The 24,662-nt window shown below is 46.2% G+C and overlaps 1 protein-coding gene across 4 annotated transcripts in view; it reads right to left on the bottom strand.

Moving 5' to 3' along the window:
- Positions 1 to 24,662, bottom strand: part of LOC132914896 (GATA-binding factor C-like) — an 86,807-nt gene that overhangs the window by 42,157 nt on the left and 19,988 nt on the right. For 3 of the 4 annotated variants that reach the window (XM_060974397.1, XM_060974400.1, XM_060974401.1), the window contains one exon: positions 21,220 to 21,362. In XM_060974397.1, coding sequence (XP_060830380.1) covers positions 21,220 to 21,362 — 143 coding nt within the window. Of the gene's footprint in view, positions 1 to 21,216; positions 21,363 to 24,662 lie in introns of all 4 variants that reach the window. The other variant, XM_060974398.1, reaches the window with a different exon arrangement.

Genomic DNA, 24,662 nt, shown 5'->3' with positions numbered 1-24,662 from the left:
CACGCGATCCCTTCGACGACAGTGTCACAAATCCCGTGGATTTGGCTGCAGCTTCAGTTGCTTCGCTTTTCTCCGACTTACGTGCACCGCCGTGCCCAAGTACTTTGACACTCGCGGATCATTGCAGACGTACGAAACGTGCCTCCAGCTGCTAAGCTTCTCGATCTGAATTTCGCCTTATCTCCGGCAACCATATACGCGGCTGGTTCATATCGATGAAAAGCAACCGATCGATAGTCGATATTAATTGGTAGGAATAAAGCAGCAACGATAGAAAATCGAGGAACACGCAAGTTACGGCACTTTAAATGTATCTGTTACAAACGTTAAGATCTTAGAATCCGAAACATCTGGCCTTCTAAGAGTTTCTATAGATTTGATCAAGCGTCGGCTATTTATTACAGGCAACTATGGAACTCGATCGATGCAGCTGTATTGCTCGTTTCAGTTTCAATTCACGGGGAAGTTTAGTCGCAGGGAGCGACGTCGAAAATACAACGACAGTATCGACTGTCTTAATTGAATTTTTATTGAATTGCAGCGAAAGACTTGTGCGCAAAATGCTTGTACCGTAGCGCGCGAGCTGTTACGGTTATACGAAAGCGATTGTGTACGACTAGATCGCGTTTCTGTGACACCGACGACGAGAGAATAAAATTCATTCAAATCGCATTACGCGATACGAATCGTACGCGATGGTCGTGCAAAGTGGAGACGAAAATATGGAAAGTGGAGAGAAACATGGAGCTCTGAAAGCTGGAACGCGCGCTGCATCCACGCCAATCATCCGCGAGAGTAACCAAAGTAATTCAACTCCATCGTCGCGGGCAAGTGGTTACGAGGCGCGCGAATACACGTAAAACCGTGTACAGGTAAATATATCGCGAGTTTGTCGTGCATAAGCGTGCCACGAATTGTGCAATCCAGCTGTATGCACGTCAGACAATATACAACGCGGCACGCCGACAACGGCACAGGATTGAATATCCTGTTCAGGCTTATTGGGGCAAGGTGGCCAGCCTTGCCACTTTGATACCGGTCGCGGCGCGATAGCGCTACGCTCCATTCGGCCAACGCTAGCGATGAACGTTCGAACGTCGGTCTCCAAGAGATTCGACGTTTTTCGAAAATTAGCTTCGAATTCGAAAAAGTCCAAGAATTTGTAAAACTATCGAAACCGACGGAGATGCTGAAGATCTTGGCTGCTTCGATGAGTCTTGTGAAAGTGCGTGATTTCGAAAATCTCGGTTATTTTCACGAGCTTTGGAAGCTTGGCGTATGGTCAATATCTTCGAACCCAAATGTCATCGTCGGTACAAAATACGAAAGAAAGTGCGAAGAGTTCGTATCATCGTAAATACGTTCTACTTGTGTTTATAGTCTGCGACATAAATTAACAGCTGTAGATACGTTTTTGTTATCAGATAAATCCATCATAAAAGTATTCTGAATCATCATTATTTAATCATCGACTTATTTAAGCGCATACGTTACTTACTTCGTTGCATGCATTACGTTACATTATACACGATTATGTTATTCAATAAGCGATATGCATATGCAGTAAGCTTATTTTTTCACAAGCTTTGTCGCAATCACCGGGAAATTTTTTCCATTTGATCTCGTTTCGAGTCTATCGCTGCTTTCAAGGGCATTCGAGGCGATCGAAACTTTCGAGACAAACTTCCCAATGGAAAATTCAAACGGGAAACGTTTCGGATGCCATCGCAGACCGCTCGTCCGCTTCTTCGCGTTACAAAGTCTAAGGAAGAAGTGGCCTGATCGACTTCCGTTTCTCGATAAAAACGACAACCTATCCAACGATCCGTATCGAATTTGAATTAATCATTCGCCTGCGTCGTGATTATGAGGCTTCGGTGTGAGTGGATTTACATTTCTAACGATACGAGGAAAAAAGCGGCTGTGATTTTTCTCCTGGGTTTTCCGCGTAGCTGGTAAACACGCCGAGTTTCCACGTGCCGGTCATTCATCACCTGCGTTCTTCCTTTTTCCTCCCTTTTTCAACCGCATTAAGCACACTCAGGTCTCTGTTATTTGTTCGGTCAACGATAAAACCAGACTAGCTGCCGGTAATTATTCAACCGCTGTCATCTACGGTGGCTCGTGACAATCCGTCTTGGGTTGTCACGTTCGCCCGGTTAATTGTATTAACCCTCTTGCTACAAGTTTTCCATGTAGCGTTCGGAAATATCATGGCTAACATGCGTTTTTCACCACACTTGTGCAAGTGAACTTTCCTCGTTGAAACGTACATATTCCACGGTAGAAATATTTTTTATTATAATTACTAAACTATATATCTCAAACTATTATAACTACTAAACACATTTCGCAAGAACGAGACATCGTTAGACGCGTTAAAGCGAAACTTCGATGTGTATGAAAAAGGAACAACGTGAATATCGGGTTTGAGGTGATGACAGTTGGGCAAAGCTTTATTCGAGCAACAGATAGCGAAGAAAAGAAAACAAGGAATAAAATGTTATTCGTCGCTGATGTATAAATATCACAGGGAGTAAGGATTTATTCGAACAAGAAATTCGTGTAAGAATTTATCCTAATAAAAGTTTCATCGAATAACTTATTCAGATAAGAGCTTATTCGGATAAAATTATGTATTATGCATAAATATTTATGCGCTACGTCGAGGATGGACATGGTACCGACCGTGAGATATATTTTCAAGCTACGTTGTCCGGTTGTCGCAACATTGCCTTTTACAATCAACCTTTTTCAAACGACGAATTAGAAAGTTGATCGTCCCTGGTTAATTAATTATTTGCTAAATTAATAGCGAGAGTCCGAAATTAAGCAGAAACAATTCTTCGTATTACTAGTCGAATAATTGTACAATCACCGCTCGAGTAAATACAAAGAAAATATTTGCTTGGCAACTAAGTGATCGTGGGTTTTGTCATTAGATGGCAATCACTTAATTGCCAAACCGTAAAACATTTCGCTGATACGAATTTAATTAATCAAATAAACTACCCCAGATAAATATTTATGCAAAACTCTGTCTACCACGAGGGTTAGAAACACCGCGCTGAGGCAGTTTCTCCACCACGATTTTCCATCCTCCGTGCAACTTTTCCGCTGCTAATCGTCGTCGTTCCTCTCTCTGGAATCGCTCGATCTCGAACCTCTCGGTCCAGTCCATTATAATTGTTAATGGAAGAAAAAATACACGTGTATCGTCCTTGATTCCTGCCGTCGGCAAAAGCGTTCGATAATTATGTATTCTCGATCGTGTGGCTCGAGAGGCAGCGGTCGAAGAGAGAGGGAGAGAGGTGGGGGCGCGAGGACGAAAGGAAAGAGAGATAGAGATAGAGAGAGAGAGAGAAAGAGGGAGAGAGACCCGGTCAACATTTACCATACGCTCTCGAGCCGCAACAACAATAGAGACAACATAATGACGCTATAAATAAATAATAATGCCACGGTCTAAGCACGGTAGAAAGGCTCTTTGTTGCGGCGTACCCACTTGCCTCGCGTTTATTATTCCGCCGAGGTCTGGGCACGCTCCAACGGCTGCGGATCTTGGAAAAAGAAGCGATTATTCCTCCGAAAAATTGCCATCCTCCACGGTGCATGCTGTGATCCGGTTATAGAACGTTTTAATCGCCGGAGAAAGTTGCCCTCGAAGCCAACGAACAAATAAAATTGCACCGCTGCCGGGATAGATCGGCGGTATCGTCGGGACGATTGTTTTAATATTCAAGGCTCGGCCGTGCCGTCTACGCAATCGCGGTTATTATTTACGTAAGTGTAATGGCTGAATTAAACAATCGGTCGGGCTGAATCAGCGGCGCGCGCGATTTTCCACGCGACGCGGTCTCCGTGGAAATTCTATTGGGAAAAAGGAAAAGGAAGAAGCAAAGCGTAAGACGCAGGATGTAAAATTGCAAGGAAGAAAGTGGATACACCGGTTAGCACGGTCGGGAATCGATCGTGGACCGTGGAAAGGTGGCGGCGTGTAAATTTATTCCGCGTAACGGTGAAATAAAAGGCAGCGCTCGAACCAAACAGATTGCTCGTCTTAATGAGCCAATACTTGGATTAATATTTACCGTAAAAGCTTTTTATCGCTCGTAATTTATACCAGCCGCGCTTATCGCTACATGTGTTCGCTTTGGTCGACTAGGTACGTAGCTTACATTCTGCGCGTGGTTTATTCCCCGAGCGTCGGCCAACCGGCCGACGTTTTAATGATGAGAATGGTAAGTGTTGTATCTTAGGCAGTAAAACCCATGACTGTCGCCGGGAATAGCTGTTGCGCGTTCGTACGCGTTTATATGGTCGCGATAAATTACGTTCGTCGCGGTTGCACCCGCAGACTTCCCAACATCCGCGACTCCATCGATCCTCCAATCCTGGCGCCCAGCTGTTTCCAGCAGCGTGGTCCGCCAAAGAAACCTGGCTTCCCATCTTCCGACCAACATCGTCCTCCGGACTCGCATACGCTCACACTGCACGCCGTACGTAATTAGGATACCCATTTGTCGTGTTTACTCGACGATTCCAACGAATACTCCGTTTAGAGTTCTGCGTGACAAGACGCGCATCGTTCTATCCCAGCAGCTTGTAAACCGAGGAAATTGAGTCTGCAGTTTGCGCGGATTAATTTCATAGAAATAGGAAAATAAGGAAGTAAAATATCCTGTGGGCGAGCAAAACCAACGATATGGTTAGGCAGCAATAAAGTAGAAATAAAAGTAGAACGGTCTGGAAGTAAATAGCCAACTGGTGTTGAATAAGGAGCGACATTAAGGCAGATATAGATAAGTACGAAAGGATGAACGAAAGGAATCGTAAGCAAAGTCCGTTTCTAGGATGAATCGAGTCTAGTCGGACAGAAATTAGATAAATAACAACAAGAAATCCAATATTCTCTGACTGATTAAAAAGCTACTTACGATTTTACATCGTTGCATTTGGTTGAAATTAAGAAGAGACGTATCGGACGTAAAGCTTGAAACGAAGCTGAGAAACGGATTTTCGAAGCTAGCGATTAAAAGAAAGGGAAGCTTGTCACTACGTATCTATATAGATCGATTAATTACATTCTTTTTTAATACAATGCAACTGAACCGACTAAGAATTGAAACGACGAACGAACGGAATAACAAATCTGCAGGAAAATTACTAGAAGACAATAGAAGCCACGTAAAGCGTGTAATTTATTCCAAGATCTCGATAGGCGTGTCCTGATCAGCCTATGGCCGACTCGACCGCTGCGTCGTATTTTATTTCGATGGATAAGAATTGCGTCCAGAAGGAGCCGAAAGATTCGATGGGTACGCGCGATTTCAGGCCGCCGACGACAAGACGAAGAGGAGACGCGCGGTTAATCGGCGAGGCCGGTGTTGTTCGAGTTTAGAGCGGTCGTCACGCCGTTTATTCAGTCGCGCGACTAATCGCCGGGACAGGCGTGAGCGAGCGCGAGCACGCGCTCGCTTATCGCTGGAAATTGCCGGTGCGCGCCTACGTGTTCGCGTGTGCACCGAGACAGAGCGATAAATAACGGCCGCGGCGGCCATTACTTGTCGCTCACCCTCTGCCACGGCTCCTCCTGGGGGTGCGCGGCCACCCCCGCGCGCGCACGCTATTATTCCTTTCCCGACTTTCCACCGGAAACGCTCTGCAATCGATCACCAACCACGACCACGGCTGACCGGCTCTTCTCCTCAGTGGCGGATCCAGCAGTCTTCCTCGGCGCAGACCGAAACGTGTAAAAGTAACACCGTACACGGAATTTTTATTAAGATCGTCGCTAAACCGTACGATGGCAAACTAATTGTTGAAGTGGCCACCACTTCTAAGAGAACTCTACATCTGGTCTTTTTAGTTTCCTCAAGCGTATAGTTAAAAGACTGGGTCGAAGGTAGACCATAGACAGTAGACAGGCGACGATGGCTTCAGGGTTTTCAGTCATAGGGTAACACTGCTAGCTCAAATTATATCCCTTCTTGTATTTGCACTTTTGTATTAAAATATATTTTCTACCTTGCAATTAATCCACGCGTTCCTCTGTTCATACATCCAATGACATCAACATTAATGATGAAAAGTATATTTTTAACTACTTGTTGTAATCTAATTGTATTCTGTGTTATAGAACGTTTGTTTGAAATCGTGGCAATGGTATTAAATGGAATTAGAAATACACGAGTCGTCGAGATGTTAACAGATTTTTAATTGCTACAATAAAGCGGAGTGCGATGGTCTGTCAATTTGGAAGCATCCTCGTTATCTTATCCGTTGCTTGTCGAGCAAATGATCCGCGGATAACGTAGCTACTCGAATAATAACACTTGCGGATATCGATCCCTTCAACGTACATATATTAACTCGTAAGAGTAAGCCTTATCGCGTCGTAACCAGGTAATGCCGCACGACAGCTCCAACAGAGGATAAAATCATCCCAAGTCCTTTCTATTTTTCAAGCGGGAACACTTTTGAAACTTCCGCGAGATTTCAAATCCTCCGCTAATTTGTATTTTAGTATGATACTGTAGCATAAATAATTGAACGAGCTGGCGTTAAATTAGCAAGTAAGTTTTTCAGGCATATTGTAACGTAATATATGTATATTTCATTGCTCTTGCGGGATGCGACCACCCTATCAACCCCCTCCGCTTCTCTTTCCTTCCCTTTGTGTCTCTTGCTTTCTCCGTGCTTTCGCCTGCCTTCTAACCGGATTACAACGCGCGAGATAACGTCGAGCAAAAACTCCGCTTGAGAAGAAAAAAAGGAAAAAAGATCTACTCGTTCTGACTGGCGGGCCGGCCGGGTCGCGGCCGTCTCGATTGCGATACGGAGAGTGACAAGCAAATATCGTGGCTGCAGCAGCCGCTCCAATCGTATCGCTTAATTGCGCGCTGCGCTTTTTGTCTTCGTTAACGACCACTCTGGTTTCGAGCTGTTATTAGCTTCGATAACGCGACGTTGTTACGGTTCGAGGAAGGGGTCGCTGCACTTTTCCCCGGTGAACGTATTATTTCGTCAAGCGTACTTTCGAGAACGCACCTGACCGGTCCTTGAATCGAGCCGGTGGACGGTTACGAGCGGCATTGTCGCGTCCAAGCAGATACGTATGTTTGGGTTGGCAACTAAGTGACTGCGGGTTTTGTCATTAGATGGCAACGACAAAATCCGCAGTCACTTAGTTGCCAGCCCAATAGCTTGCCGAAAGGTTTCTTTCATTTTATAATCGGCAAATAACAAACAGATGCACCACATCTTTGTTTCATATCATTTCGTTGAATTATGTATGACCCATTCTGTTCTATTAACGCAGGATGCGTCATACGTAATTCAATTTTGTTCCATTGCTACAAAATGGACGAATAAAATAATTTAAAAGGAAAGATGTACATCTGTTATTTCCTTGTAAAACGAAAGACACTTTGGAGGCCGAGCTGGTGTTGGTAGCACAGCGACGAGAAAGGGGAAGATTCTAAAATAGAAAGAAAGTACAACGAGACACGAAAATTCGGTCAGATCGATTTGTACCGGGTGTTTCATAGTAAGGGGAAATATTTAATGGAAGGTTAGAGCAACGGAAGAGGGACAGAATACGTCAGGACACGGACGTACGTTATCGCGATCTTCTTTAGGAGAACGTAGCGAGTTTTGTGTTCTATCGTACGAGATGCTGAAAATGATTTTTTTGCGTTTCAACGCGGAGACGTCGTTGCTGTCTCGCTATGTGGACGTGGGGATACGCTTTCCATGCCTCGAGATTCCTATATTTCCAATACTCCCCGAATTCGTCGAATTCTTCGTGCGGTTTCATAACAAAGTAGCGCATCGACGCTTTCAATGGACTCCAAGTACCCGCATAAATAAAAATCCAATGTGCGCGTGCATTGAAATGCAAGGAGGTCGTTTTCAGCGTCTCGTACGAAGCCACGTGATCAGATACGACAGAGCACAAAGAACTAGCTGTGTCCCGTAAACAAAATGAATGGGAGCACGTATTATACCCGTACGAACCGTTTCCATCGTTTTCAGACGTCGAATCCTTACATACCGCCCACTTATTACGAACCACCCTGTATATGATAGAATCAACGGACGAATAGAGCGCGCGTGAACGAATGGCAAAATGGTAAAATGCATGTTCTTAGCAGAAAAGTTACCAAAATTCATAGCGTAGGAATCTGAAAGTTTCCTGTGTCCGCCACCGTGTGCGAAAGTTCTGTACCGACAATGCTGCTGGCCTAAGTTTCCTCGCGATACCGCGATCATGGTAGGGCGTCGCGACGTCCAAGGATATTTCTGCCGCAATTCGAAGCTGCCGTCGACCAGAAACTACCCGCGGCGTCCCGGTGGCAAGATGGAGCGACGCCAGCGCCGAAGGGACGCCATGCGCGCTGCCCGACACCGGCATTGGTCGACGCCAGGCGTCTGCGCGCCTTTCCACCCGTATTGACTTTACACCCTCTCCTCTGCGATTCTTCGCGTCCCCGCGACTCCGACGTCCCTCCCCCTCGCCCTCCTCGTTCATCCACGACGCTTCTCTTCTCTCTCCCTTTTACTTTCTCTGTGTCGTTCGCTCGAGTCGGCGCGTACACGCTCACGCACACCCTTCGCCGCGCGAGCCACACGAGCGCGCAGGAACAAAGAACGAACGCGGAACGAGCGTACGCGGGGAACGCGGGGGACACAAAGGAAGGTGACTCGGTTCACGGATAACGCACGAAAGCCACGAGAGCACGCCACAAGGGAGAGAGAGAAAGAGAGAGGGAGAGAGAGAGGGAGAGAGGGAGAGGACGACTACACGCGAGGCGAGTGTCTTACAATTGATTTTCACGCCAGTTTGATTTATTCGACCGCGCCACCGGCAGCCGCGTTTTTCGTGCCCGCGGGCCCCAACCATGGAGAAGCCAGCCAACCAGTCGGCCTACACCACCACCCCCGTCCACCCGCGCCTCTCCGCCTCCTCGCCAAGATTTATGGACTTCCACGACGATTCTTTTTAGATCGACGAGACCCTTTTTCTGGTAGCCGTTCCGCGCCAGCTTCCACCGGGTCCGTGGCGATTTCCGACGGAACGATCCCGTCGTTGGCCGATTTTCTGTGTCGCGTCCGATTCTTCCCTCGCGAGGTTTAAGTACAGCGAACGCTACTGGGATATTTATCGCGGTAACAGCAGGACGGTGAAACTTTACAGCCCTTCCGAGGCGCTTGAAATTCTAACAAGCAGCGGACGTCTATTCTGATTCATATTTTGCGAATAGAAGTTTGAAAAGGTTGAAATTTAAAGACAGTTTGTAAATGAGGCGGCGTTTAAATTCAGAATGGAAATTACCTTGTTCGCTAGATAATCGCAAGCCGCATTATGTTGCATTTTCACGTCTCCTACAAACGCGTGGAAATCCACAGGCTTCTGATAAGCCTCGACGTATCGTAAATGTATCGTACGACCGTTTGTGGGAAATGCGGTGAGAAAGTAAAAGATGATAGATGCGAATGTCTGTATTCGAATGATCGTAAGTTGGAAATGAACGCGTGAGATGCGTTTCGTAAAGGGAGATTGAAAAGTGTTCGTGGAAAATAGAGCTTGCGCAACAACGTGGTCGAAATTCGTGAAAAAGAACAGCGTAAAGTATCCATAGAGAAGCTTGTACCTGCTCGTTCCACTCGTTTAGATAGACGACACAGATAAAAGTGGAGAAACAATTAACTCTTATTTATCGGCACTTGCGTTTTTCTCTATAGAGGCGACGTTCTCATAACGTTTTCAAGCGTCATTAACAGCTATTTAGGAAGGGAAATTGCACTTATATTTTATTCGAAAATATAAATATATTATGCAATTACTCGGAACATTTGCCAATAGAAAATCGAAATTCCTCGATCGTCGATTAACAACGATAAAACGCGACGAGTTAAGATCAGATTTTACGATTCATTTCAAACACAAGATTCGATGTTAATTATTACGAATTATTATTATTTCCTGGTCTTCCTCGGACGATAGTTTCTCGATAAAATGCTCGTCAACGACGAAGCAGGGAAAATTTTAGCTGTCTCATCGTTCGCTAGGAATGCCTAGCAAGTTGCGGAAAATTCGGGAAAAAGAAAGAAGAAGATAAGGCGAAAGTCCTAGCGATATCTGGAAAGTTGCGGGGCTAACGTTTCTCATGAGGATTCCGATCTTTCGCCCCGTGTAATTTCGTCCGGGGACGGCAGCTCCGAAAAATCCACCCCAGGCAGGGATCTACCCTCGGCATGGGAAACACGGGATAGGATTGGTGCTCGATCGCTGGAGGGGTCGTTTCCAGGACTCGGGTGGGATCCATCGAGATCGCGACCAATGATAGCGAGCGCAGCTGCCCTAGGGAATCTACGAATCCTTCTCCGAAGACTCCTTCTCCCTTTTGACGAGGGGCAGCGAGGCTGACGCCTCGAAACGACGATAGGAGCCTGGATTACCTCCTCTTCCCTTGCCAACCTCTTTCTCCACCCTAACGACACAACATTCTACCCTTAATCACGTTCACATGTGGCAAACGATAACAATTTCGGAGATTCCGCGTGGGGCGAACGAAAGTAGAACAGACAATAAGAGAAATTGCTAGGTCTCGGGCAAGGTGGAACAGAGTTTTTGTAAATGCGATTGTCTGTAATTACACGCTGGCGAGTGTTCGTTGCGAGTAAACATTCCTGCATATAAATCGCAAGCTGCACACACGATCGATCACCGTGAAACATGGTTGCATCGTGCACCTGTGTGCACGACGCCGGGCTGGTGCGCTGACCTCGAAACAATGCATTCTTCGGGCCACGATCGACTTTTCCATGGGCGGGCTGCAATCCACTCGTACTCCATTTTCTTCCCTGCAAATGAATTTCTCTTTCGTTGCGCAGCCAACCCTCCGTCCCTTCTCCTCGTCTTTTTCCACCTCGTTATCGTTCACGAGCGGGCAAGGTTTATCGAGGCGGAAGATTTTCTTTCGTCGGCCGGTTTAATTATTTAGCCGCGAGGTTTCTCGGCAGGGGAATATCGTTTTAAGCAGCGGCCAGAGCACGGAAGCGAGCGGACGCACGCGAGAAAAATTCTTTCGTACTTTCTCGCGTGGTCACGGCGGCGCGGCTTTTACGCGCAAAATACTACGCGCTGCTCCTTGCGCTTACGTTTCACCTGCAATTTCCTACCAATTTTTTCTTCCACTGCCAACGCCGCGTATTGTTCCATTTCGGTTGCGTGGAAATCTTTGGAAAACACTTTTGCGTCGGATTAACTCTGTACACGTTCTCTCGTTTTTCTTTTCTTTTTTTTTTTTTGTGTGTGAAATACAAAGGTAAGAAGCGGCGTATGAAAATTTCCCAACAAATCTGTGGGGCGTAAAAAGAGGAGCGATCTCGCTGCGAGCCGAATTGGCCGAGGTAAATCAATTTCGAGAGCGTCGCTTGTACAGCACGGTAGTTTATCGAGCGGCCGATTGTTTCTTTGTGTCGGTGAATGATCGATCGACTTGTCGGACAGTCGAAACTGGTCATCCAATCGTGGCGTGCCGAATCTTAAGTAGCCGGCCGGCTACGAGAAAAAAGTATTGTTCGAGCTAACGGTGTCCACTCTCGATTCCACTCTCTTATTATTGCATCGATTGCGATTCAAATTCAAACTCTGCACCCTCCTCCAAACATACTGCCGTCTATAAGAGCTAGCACAGTCCCTGCTATTTAACACTAGAACTACCACGCCAGCCAAATCGACTGGTTTTACAATTTCATTTTAAAATTCCTACTTCGTGTTGTATTTTCTTCCCGCAGTGATGTAATGACTTTTGCAACGATAACTAAAAGAATAATATAATAAATTTTATTTTGTTTTCTATGTATTCAAACTGAAAATAATTTTGTATCGAAGCTACTTATACCAATACCAGTGAAAATGTAAAAGGGTGCTGCAATCTGTTTATCGAACCCCGATTAACCAGTTTCCTCGTTTTCTACAACTTTCCACACGTTTTTCAAATTTTTACCGCGTATCCTTCGATACGACGATATCAGTTATCAAGAAAATTCCGGATCGATCGCTAGATCGCCAGATGCTAACGCTAGAAATGTCACGGCAGTCAAAACGACTGGTTCTACAATTTTATAAATGCTTCAACTCTCGGTTAGGGATCATGGTCCCAGCTGGAATAACATGTGGTGGAATTGTAGAGGATTGATAAAACGGTGACGAGAACTTGCCGTTGCAACCCGTCAAATATATTTGAAATAAATTACATAAATTATAAATAAATGTAGACAATGTCCAAAGTCGCTCTTACAAACGTATTTGCAAAGACGGTGTACAATCTCTCGCAGATAACTCGAAGATATTAATCGATAACTCGTATAACTCGTCTAATAACTGCTAATAACTGATTCGCTCGCGATCGCGTTCGTTTATTTGTACTGGTCCGGGGAGAGTCGAAAAATTCGAATTCGTCTTTGTTCGACGGTTGCTCCGAGGCAAAACAACATGATTTGAATTGTCCTGTGACTCGTGTGCTACAAATAATACGAAAAATGTACTACATAACATGGAATTGCTTCTGTAATAAATCAATAAATATAGAAATATTCTATTATGAGGTATTTTTTAAAGACGAATCATTTTCACTGGTTTTGGTAGAAAGAGCTTCGTGTTAACTATCGGTAGTTCTAATGTTAATATCTACCTACCAATCCAATGTCTTTCCTTCTTCAGCATCGGAAATATATTTTACCTATCGTTTGTAGCGTACAACGTGATGTGTACACGTGTGCGTACTCTCTGTTGCAATTTAGCTTCTCATCTACTGGGTTGGCAACTAAGTGATTGCGAGTTTTGTCATTACCAACCCAATATCACAATTCGTCAATATTACAAATCTTCTTTCTATCCTTTCACGCTACTTCGCTCAGATTTCATTGGCTCCTTCAATAAACGTAAATGTTGCGACAAATGTGCTAACGTTTGCTCTTTGCTTTGATGTTCAAACGGTAGCGTGTGCCTGCCTCTTTGACGAAAAGAAGCACCAAAGGGAAGAAAGCTGGATTTTCCAGCGAACGAAAGGGATTCCCGTTTCTGGATTGGAAACTTCGACAGCAGAGCGTGAAGCTGGACGAGAAGCTGGACGCCTTTAGGCCACGAAAGAGGTAGACCGGCCAATTAGGCGATCGCACGGAATAAATGCAAGGTCGAAGACCGCGTAACCTATTAACTTGTAAATTGCTTCCGACTGGCGCAGTCGAGAGACGTAGGCAATTCTGGCCAGGCATAAATTCGCGAAATAAATCGCGGCGCTTGTCGTGCGGCGAAACGAGACGCGCGACCAACTTATTGGTCGATCGACCTGGTCCGCGTCTAAAAACTACGTCAACGTCGCGACGACAAGGAACGACGCGCGGCTTTATGACTGAAACTTCGTCCGATTTGGCTGTTTCCTTGAAATCTCAGACGACAAAAACGTTCGCAACTTCGCTCGGCAAGAGGATCGTCGATCTAATTCGCGATTCCAGCGGCCGATAAGAATTTCAGGATTCGAAGAGCATGGAAGAAGGAACCTGTTCCTTCAACCAAATAGTAACTTCTACTTCGCAGAGAAGCAACGAAAAAAATAAAGGGGCGAAGAAATCGACAGGAAGATCTCGAATCGCGACACGATCTTCTTCTTCTTCTTCTTTTTTTGCCTTCTCGTTCGAGGAAAAAAAAGGAAAGAGAGCAGTGGAGCGCGGTTGGATCTCCGGTGGTGGACAGCGACGTATTCAAAGTGTGAACGGATGCAAATCTCGTCTCTCATGAGCGGAATTTTCAAGGAAGCTGAAAGATGGATGGAGCACGCCGCCGGCACCGGACAATACGACGACATTTGCATCTGGTACATAATTCAGTCGACGTTTCTGCCCCCGACCATGGCTGCGTGTGCTGCTCATAAACCACCGTGCCGATCTCACGAAATCCGCCTGCCAGGGAAATCGCCTTTTTTTCCTCTTTATCTCCGCCTCCTCCCCCTCTTCGGGTTTATTCCTTCTCTTTCCAAGCTTCGAAGCTTCCACCACGAGCACCCAGCAATTGCTTCTTCCATTGGCACGTCCACTTCCGTATAACAATCAACGCGCGATGGTTCTCGCAAAGCGGCGAAAACTCGCTTTACTTTCGATCAGCAGGAAAATCAAGCGACGACGCTTTCACGAATTCAACTGTACGCGCGAATCGCAACAATGGCGGTGTAGATGCTTGTCTCGGATAACGACGACACCTAGTCGCATTGTGCGACTGCGAACGACGTTTTCTTCGTCGGTCGTTCGAGATTCCGCGCCAAGCGGAGCAGATTCTTTTCTCGGAAGAGTCGCTGGCCGATTCCTGCTCGCGACACGTGGCCGTCTCTCGCAACTCGATACTCGAAAATCTCTGCAGCAGAGCGCGCAAGATTGCGGTGTGGCTGTGAGAGACGACCACGAGGCGTGGAGAAAGATCGGACGTCTGTCGGATGTTCGTTCGATTCGAACCTCGCGAGAGAGAAACAGGACTAGGTTGGCGATAACTATGGTGCAACACATGCTCACGCTTGTTCATCTACTCCTCTCACACTCGCTCAGTCCCTCGCTCGATAAACTAGCATTACGTGGCTTATTTTCTCATTGCTTTCTTTAAGCGTAGCAATCAATCGCATCTCCGCCAGTTCGCTACATCCTCCGATGGATGTATCGCGTCTCGATATTTTATTCTCACGTCGACTTTACTCGTGGCTGCACAATCTTCCAGATTCCTAGCTGTTTCTACATCTTCTTAAACGTTTCAACGATCCCATCTCCGATATTTCGCAAACTCCGTGCAGCTCCTCCCACCAACAACCAGGTTTCCCAGTATTTGCTTCTTCCCGATTTTCGCATCTTGCGTTTCCCATCAAACTTTCACTTCCTGTTTCTCCGCGTGCTTTCCGGTACCTCGACGTCGGGTAATGTACTCTGTCTGTGCCGTGCGTGTTTGCGAGCCATAGGAAAGGCGCTTTGCGCGTTGCCGAGCCACAGGAAACAGACAAACGAATTTTCTTCCCGAATTTCCCTTTCACCTTGGAGATACCACGGACTCGGCGAAAAAAATGTCAAAGGGCACGCGAGACGACGGCGAGTTCGGGGAAAAAATTCCTGCGGCCGGATTAACGGGTGCTGCGAGCGACGCTGGCGCTTCTGTTGCCACCGGAATGTCCAGGAACGCCCGGAGGACCGTAACTCGACGTTGCACGGCGCGGCGTGGCATGGCGCGCGCGATAACCATCGCCAGGACGAGAGGGAAGAAAAGGGAGAGCGTGTAGGACAGCCGTTAACGAGCGATTCCTCGCAGAAGCCTGGCCCCTCCGCTCGCCCCGCATGCCCTCTGCCTCACCGCTCGTGGCTGCACGACGTTCTCGAGGATTCGTTCGTTGGAAAATCTTCCGCCGAGTATCTTCGCTCTCGCGATTCCTCTCCTCTCGGTCGACGCAACGCGCGTCCAGTTCCGCGTGCATTTCAGCGTATCCCAAGCCGGAGGTTCAGCGGCGGGTTAAACCGAGCAAAGTTGGACTTGAAAATATTTTCTGCCACGCGTTTATAAGCCGCGGTATAATAAAATAGATACAGTTAACAGTCGGACACGTGTGACATAATTTTCTGTCGAGAAAATGCGTTTGCGCGTGAAACTAAAGAGACATTTAGCGTCAGCCAGGGATCACGTTGTGCAACGTGTTGGCATTTTGCGCACAACGTTCACAATTCAAATTATTGACCATCTTTCTCCTCGCAAACATGTCCACGAACTTACTAAATCTGCTCCATAGATTCGCTCATTCGATATGACTTTCGCTCGCTCTTACAGTTCTGCTTCAGAGTCTTGGAGAATTTTATTGATGAAATTTGAATCGTCACTCGTACAGAAAGAGCGGGATTAGACGTGGTCGTCTGGTGCTTCCGGTGCACACGGTTTCGTACAGATGCGTCGAAGCAAACGTTCTCGAATTTAGCTGAACTTAGCTCGTGGCTGGAGCTGCAGCTTGAAACCATCACGAGCTGCTCTCGACAGTGTTCCTCGTAAGCTGCGTCGACAGTGACTCGACAGAGTCATCGGTTCGGATACTGGCGAATAGTCTCGACGCAGTGTCCACTGCGATAAAACTCTATCTGAGCTTGTCTCCTATACAACCGGAGTTCTCGTAATGGAAACTCGCCAATTTTCCTCGTTTTGTATCATTTCTCGTCCGCTCCGTGAAGTATCAGCTTGTCCGAAAAGTTCCTTTCGCTTTATAAGATGATAATAGACGAACGACAGCTTCTGTTTTATATTATTTTATCGAATCAGGTACGATCCATCTCGTCATATTTCTATTCATAATTCAATGAACTAATAAAAAAAAAAAATTGCGCGTTTATTATTTTATAAATCGAAAGAAACTTATCGGACGACCTAACAGCTTGCAAAAATTGAGTTAGTCGCGCGTTGAGCGAAATCTGGTCGAAGAAATCGAGCTCCGTCGTAACAAATAAAGCTAAATACTCCGGCGGGCAAACTCGCGATAGTTTTATAACGAAAGGCACGTCCGCTGCGGAGGTAACCGTAAGCAATGACAGCAGGGGTGGTTCTCGCCCCTGTTGCGGCCCGGTAAAACAGAGACATCCAGCCGGGCAAGGAACCGGCAAAAAAGAAAAAAGAGAAGGTAGAACGCGGCGCGGACAGAAAGGAAGAGAGGAAAAAAAAGCAGCGGCGAAAACTTGCCAGCTGTTCCAGGCTATCTGCGCAACGAATCAAAGATGGCGGCGGTCGGTTGAGCGGGACGACGCGCCGAGCGACGAAGAGAGGGTTTCAACCCTTGCTATCTGGCCCATCGGGGCTTTCGAGCACGTTAGACCGTACCCGTTCATAATAACGCTCGGCTGGAATTTCCGTGGAAGAGACACGTCGGCACAATGCGTTTTCACGTGGCCCGATATGTGCCACGACTTTATTATTTCGGCGCAGAGACAGAGTACGGGGAAGAAGGGGGTGAATACCTGGTGGTGGCCGCCCTTTGTTTCGCTGATCGTATCGGCCGCCCTCTTTCTCTCCTCTCTCGTCACATCTGCGACCGGATTCGCTCCCATGGCTCTGCCCCGTAAAAACGCGACATATTGTGCGAAAAGCATATGGCCCGGGTGGCTCCTCCTATTTTTCGGGGCCTTTTTCCACGAGGTCTCGCGAGGGGGTCGACCGACCCCCGTCCCTCCTCCACGCCGCCTTGTTACGACCAACTTGTACGTTCCGCTCACACTTTCTGCTTTCTTCTTCACGCTGATTATCACCAACAAAAGTATAATGCAACGTAGGAAGCATACAGGTTTTTTGTATCGAAACTATAAATTTCATGGGACCGTCGAAGGGCTACAGACCCGCGTATCTCGTAACCGCGTATCGAGAGATTCCAAGTGGAAAATGCTAATCGATCGACGTTATTTACAAAGTTATACACCGTGTTACAAGGCTACTGATTAATTCCGTAACTGTATTCCCCTTGCTTATTTTCAACCTTGTACTACACATTGGTCGATTCTTGCTCTTCCTCCCATAGCGCACACGCCTCTTCCCTCTTAATACCCAGCTCGTCGTATTTCCATTTTTAATCCGCGTTTCGTAGCGCAGCCTTCAGTTTCGATGTAACTGACGATTCCCATCTTTTCCTTCCACGGTATCGTATTTCGAAATTTCCCTTCCAATTATAACTCACGTTTCCCGCTTACCGCATCCTGTCCGCTTCGCGATTTACCTTTATAATATACGCGCACCGAGTACAAACGTGCTTAAAACCTATCAACTTGAACAATTTGTTTCAGTACTGTACAGAAACAATAGATTGAACTATAGTTAAGAAACCATTATATATAGAAAATTTTATTTTAATTTTGTAGAAGAAGAAATATTATAGAAGTATTATAGAACCACAATATATTTAGGTACGTCCCGAATGATACACGGAAATGAATGACTCAGTATACGTTTTTAAATCAGTCTGTGTCGTAGAATGAGCACAGCAGCAGGGATAATTATCCACTGGATCCTCTCGCATTAACCAATCTATTGCCTCGCGAATTGTTACACGAGATTAGTCCAGAAAATGCTAGAATTCCACCTGGTGACAGTGCGGATTTACACTGTAAATGTCGAAGAGCAACTAGAAATTACAGAGCAGTTGGATGGATACTGTGGATCAGGTACGATAATATTGCACTGGGGATAAACCTCTAAGGAATTAAAATATCACGCTGATGTTATCACCCGACGTTCGCCTTCTACATATTTCTAAGCAAAAATTGATCGCTCTCGACGCTCTATCCGAGTTCGACCACGAGTCGAAGGAGTCGAAGCTGGAAGTGACAGAAGCTCGGGGGAAGAGGCAAGCGAAGGAACAGGGCTCGTAGCAATTACCAAAAAACACGACGCTATTGAATGATTTATTCGTGGCCGGTGCTTTCGCGTAACATGGAGGGCAAAGTTTGGTGGAGACCGGTGGTCGATTATTAAAACACACAGCGCGGAGAAAGCCTGCTGCTGCCTGAGGAAATGGCCACGGCAAGAAAATTATAGCGTCGGGCCGAAAATGTGACACGCGTGCCGGCGATCAGGCGACGCCTACCGGTTTAAACCGATACATATTTTATAGGTTCGGCTCGCGCCTACCGATCTACGCGAGTACGTCGTTGCTGTGTGAGTGATAGGTGGGCGGGTTCGGCTCGTCGCGCTGTCATAATATTTGAGCTGACTACGCGGCGATCGTTAGACCCTCGCGCTGTTTCCGGGAAAAGCTACTATATCAGGGGCGAACGATCCACGACTCCGTTCCATGGTATCGAGCGTTTTTCCGTACGATGTTGCGGCGTTTGAAACACGCGCTTGGAATTTTCTGGCACTCGCGCGTACTTTGGAAGCGATCAGCTCCGTTTGGCGTTGGAAACGAGAGTCGCGTATTTACATACTTCGCATTACACGCGTCTCCTTAGCTACAGTTTTTTACCCAGACACTGTGAATCGTTAAAATCAACGAAGAAATAAATCTTCTGGTCTTGATGACTAACTTGCACGTGGAAGCCGATGAAACGATAAACAAAACGAGCAGAAAGGTGTAACAGCGATGCGATCTTTGTCCACGCGTGCAGCCTGGGGATGATCAACGGTCGCGAGCGCATGTATTTTCCACTTTCCCCGTTTCTCTGCAAGAGTTTCCTATCGCTAAAACAGGCACCTAATTCGAAAACCAATGGCATCTCGCTGGACAAAAAATGCGACACGTTGGAAACCGCTTCGATTTGTTGAACCCGAACAAAAGCTGGGGATGGCGCTTGGCGAGTTGATAGGCCGAGGCAGCCGGCCGACAAATGATGGCAAAAACGCGACGATTAATAAATCTAGTGCGTGCGTGAGCGGCGTAATTAGAGGAGCAGGTGGCGGCGAGAAAAAGCTTGAATCCATCAGCTTTGCTCTATCGCGCACGAGAGAAAGCGCGCGAGAGGGATAGTGAAACGTCACCGTGCTATGCGCTTTTGCATCCGCGGAATGCAGACTCTTCTCTCGCGAACGCGACTCGCCTCGATCCACTGGCCGAAAGCCTGCACTTTCACTTCGAATCGACGATTCTTCGGCGATTTCGTCGGCCAAACGTTTTTCCCAAAGCCAACTATTCCGTAGAAACACGCGAATTTATGAATGTGACGTAGAAAGGAGGGAAGATATCGAGTTTCGCCATTCCGTCTGCGTAAGTGCCAGAGCGTCTGCTCGACGAAAATAGATGGAATTCGCACGAGTCGTACGGGCCGATCGCACGAAAGCCCCGGTTACCCTTCGCCCTATCGATCCGCCCCTACCGATACCTGGTGATCCGAAATTTCCATTTCTAACGCGTCGCGCGGTGGTATATTTGCTGGCGGACGGCTTTGTCAAACTCGTTGCGAGCAACAAATAATTCATTCGAGAAAGGTGCAAAGCTGGGAAACGATAAATTAGAATTTTTTGCGGCTGCGCGCTAATGGATATTCATGGCATTTGATCGAACCAGATTGATCGTATCTCACGACCAACCTGCATATATCTTCCTGCTACTATTTGCTACAGCGCACTTTCAAAGTCAGCAGTTTTCTTTGTCGAAAGTTATTTGTCAGAAGCAAACTACGAATCGTCGGAAAACGGACAATTTGCGTCTAAATCGCTTCGCTCCTTTTAACGCGCTCAATCGTTTTTCCAAAACAGACCTGCTCCTCCGAGACACCATCTTCATTCGGTAGAAAATCCAGCGTCTGTGCGCGATTTTCGGACAGTTCGTAACGCTGGAATCGACGAGGAATACGCGGACGGGAACGTGGTGTGTTAATAGCCGCGTATATAGGAAATTAGCTTGGCCTTGTTTTATCTTGCATTCTGATGACTGCATCTGCATATCGCGAGAAACACACAACTGCCGTGTATCGCGAGCGTGTATTAATTAAGTGTAATGTGCAGCTCGATGCGCACCGAGGAAACGATCAAGGACACGCTTTTACGAGGCAGACAGGTGCACCAGCTCCTAGACGATTCGTCGGTTCCCTCCGGTTTACTCCGAACGAAAACTTTTGCACTGACACTTTTGCAAGCGGCGCCGTAATCTCGGATTTCCGATACGCGCACAGGTCAAACCACTTAGCCAAGGTCCGACGTTCCAACTAACATTTTTCGACGGCGCCTCGCCGTTACGTAAAGTTTCCTTTCCACGACTTTACAATGCAAATGGCACGAAGGCTGTGTGCGTCTTCGATCCTTCCCGGTAAAAATACACCGGCATGCATAAGCATTTCGACACTCACGAATTATCGCAGATAAATAAAACGTACTTCGAACAACGGCCATGTACGCTTGGCACATATTGATGAAAACCTTAGTTAATATTAATTAGTACAGATAAAGGAACAACGCTACAAATTCTACGAAAATCAAATGCGCTTGCACAGCAACCGTAGGCGTTGCGACCCGAGAATAACTTCGAAAACTTTACTATCGCAGATGAATATGAAACTCTTTCTTCTTTCAATGTCGACTTGACGGATCGTTTGATTCTGGTTAACGTAAGAAGCAGAGAATCATTGCTTGTCGAAAATGTAGCGAAGTTTCCGATGGCGCCAGGTGTCCAAGTACTTGCGCACGCCAGTGTAGCAAAATAATTCAGCTTAGGTACTTACCAGGCGTCGTTTCGGCTTGATGAGAGGTCGGTTTTGTCCGTTCATCTTGTAGTAGAGTCCGCAAGCGTTGCAGAGGTAGTGACCAGTACCGTCTCGTCTCCACAGAGGCGTGGAAGTTGCGCCGCAATTCACACACTCGCGGCCTTCTGTCGGTGTCGCACCGTCAAAACAACAAATTGATTAATCCTTCGGTGTTCGAACGCCTCGTATCGAAGAGAAGCTACGTCCGGTAACGTCGATCGAACGATCGGCAATGGGATTCTTCCTACGCTACCCTTTCATTTCGCTTAATTTCAAAACACACGGAAACTACGCTCTAGACTAAGCTCCGACCATGCAGAAGTATCTTGACGATTTGTACGACGTTCGTAAATTACTTTGCCTCGTTTGGAAGAATTCCGCTGAAATATCGTCCGATCGAGCGTATTGGGAAAAAGCTCGAGCACGCTGGCTTCTCGAAACGACCGAACAAGTGGAAAATTTGAAGGTCGACGAAGATCGTTCAAGAAGAAAGTGGAAGGATTTCGACGAGTCAGCGTGCCCGACGCGGACACCAAGTCACAAGGATCGGTGATGGAAGTCGCATGCAGTTACAGACATACCATATCAAGCGATTACCAGAGCAAAAGCAGAGTCTCTTTAGGACCGTGGCCGTTCGAAGGATCGAACACGATCGTCCGATAGCGGCTTGTTAATAGCGGGGACGACGTTTCAGATGGGATTGCACGACGAAGGATGAACAGACCTGGTATCGTTAGTTCTAACCCCCACCAGACAGCACACGGAAAAGGAAGGATCAAAAGTTTCAGGCGTCGTATTCTTTTTCGATGATTAATTATCGTCCGTTTAATTCTACCCGGGTCTGTCGCGACCCCAAATACATCGCAATACTTGGTTTTACCATTTAACGCGATCTTCCTACCTTTTGTCTATTTCACGCTTGTTACGAGCAAAATGGTTTAAGCAGAGAAAATGTGCGAAGAGATGCAGACCGTTCTACGAGTAAAATAGACGAAGAAGAAGAGACGTCTGAAGAGATAGAAACAAGTAGGACAGTTACAGTTGTAAAATATCTAGTTAGAATTATAGACAAATTAAACGGCAATGACTATATCGCTTATAATCATAGTAACTACGTATGATACTAATACTACAACCGGTTTAACCGATTACTGGAAATCAATGTGCAATGATAAATCCGACGTGTACAATTCCCAGGACGTATAAAATTAATTTGTTACCTAACAAATCCTTCGTCTTCAGATTTTTAAAATTTCTTAATTACAGCGGCAATTAACCGTAGTTAATTACGGCAGTACCTACGTATAATAAATATCAAAGCATGTTACTGCTACGTTTTTTTCAAAGCAATTACAGATTTATGGCATGATTTCATGAAAAAGTAATAGTCGTTGCTCCTAATTAGATAATAACCGATCGTTCATTCGTTCACTTTGATAAAAATCCTAATACGTTGTGTACTCGCCATAAATCGATCAAACGTACGTTTTTATTGCTTTGAGTGTTTTATTTGCTTAACGAGGAACGAGCCTGAAAGTTTTGGGAATCGAGCGAAGGGAGAAGAGAAGAGAAGGGAGGGGAGAACTTTATCCGATGAAAGGGCAAGAATTTTCCTCGAGCCGTGAAATCCGCGTCTCTCGAAGTCGTCCTTCGAGCTGCATCCTCCTCGAGATTGAACCGAGCGTTCGCCATGACTGCAAAAGATCTGTAGACTGCGCCGAGGCGTTTTTCGTATCGAACCTTAACGCAACCGACGTGGCCAAAGAGCGATTCGAAAACTCTTCGATTAATCAAGGGGGCAGGAAAATATTAGAAGAAAAAAAAAAAAAAAAGAAAAAGAAGAAAAAGAGACACATACGACGATTTCTAATTTAATCGTAATCTTTGCTCTTTTAACGCGATTTATCGTGTCGCAAGCCCAGACGTTCATTCAGAGACGACTCGAGATTGTTTTAATTGCGATCGCTGATCGTTAACGTCTCGGTATCGCGTCCGAGAAAACGATGTTTACGAGAAAGAGGCGGATTGTTTCGACGAAAAGACGAGTTCGACCGGGGGAACGAGACCGATGGAAGCCGTGCCACTTTTGCCATAAACGGATGAATTATGATCCAGGACGAGGAAACCGGCGTTCCGTCACGAATTTGGCCCGGCGACTCTTGCCGTTGCTGCTGACTCTTCTCTTCTTATTCTTCTTCTTCTTCCTCCTCTTCTTCTTCTCAATTCCGATTTCGAGCGATTGCTGCGCGAAAACGGTCGCCGATGAAACGCTCGGCGTTTCGGACGTTGTCGTCTAAACTTTCGAATCGCCAGGCCTACGAAGATTTTTTACGAAAACGACGCTCGAATTAAAGAGCATGAAACGCTGCGAGGAGAAAAGCAACGGAATATGAGCTGGCTCGTTAATTGCAATTTTCACTTGTGGCAAAAACACGCGTCTTCGTTAACGATTAATTAATAAAACCATCCGCGGCAGAGAAATCTCTCTATGGCTATTAGCAGAAAGAAACATTCTAACGAAGATGAAAATTATACGCGTCGCGTGTATTTCGAGACTCGTAACTCTCGCGAATTAGAAATGCTAAATTTTTACTTTCGACTCGATAGGCGCGGCGTGACGCGGTTCTTTCGCGCAAAAGCTGTCCGTTCTCTTCGCAGACAGCCTTTGCGCCACGGCAACTCGTCAAAACGAAGAATTTTTACATTTTCTTTTTTTCTTTTTCCAATTACCGAAACCATACAACTATAACGTATACGGGGTGTTTCATAACAAGCGAGCGATATTTCAGCAACGGATACAGCGTTCAAAAACGATAAAAAGAGCTACCAATCGACGCTGCTTGATCTTGTTTACGAGATATACTTGCGTAACGAGTTTGCTGTTCTATCATTTCGTATCTGATTACCTTCGTACTCAAATTTACTTCCTTGCGTCTCAATGCACGCGTGCATTGCATATTTCCTCGTGGGCGTGCTTCAAGTCTCTCGTATAATCCACACCTATTCAACTTCTTGGAACACACTGAACAAATTGAACGAGGATTTCGACAAATTTAAGAAATATCCGGCTGTATCGAAGCAGTCTCCGGACACGCGTTCCAAAGCAAGGAAATCGTTCGCAGCGTATCCGAAGACAAATTAGACACGAAACGATGGAACAGGAAGTTGGCTGTATCTCGTAAACGAGATCGAAGGAACCCAAGTGGATACGAGCAACGATTACTCAAACATTGCTCGCTTATTAGAGAACACCCTGTATAAGTTGTAATTAATATGGTTCGAATTCTACCGATTTAAAAGAGCATTTAGATACATTTGGTGGTAGCTTTATACGAGGCCCACAATTTGTCTGGCTTCGCCGTCATCGAGGCTGGCACGCTGTGCGTTGTGTGTGTCGTAAGTCGATTTAATTAGCGGACTTCCAC

The sequence above is a fragment of the Bombus pascuorum genome, chromosome 15 (assembly GCF_905332965.1).
Source record: "Bombus pascuorum chromosome 15, iyBomPasc1.1, whole genome shotgun sequence".
Lineage (NCBI taxonomy): Eukaryota > Metazoa > Arthropoda > Insecta > Hymenoptera > Apidae > Bombus > Bombus pascuorum.
Note: the sequence above shows the minus strand (reverse complement) of the source record. Positions and strands in the feature narration are given on the sequence as shown.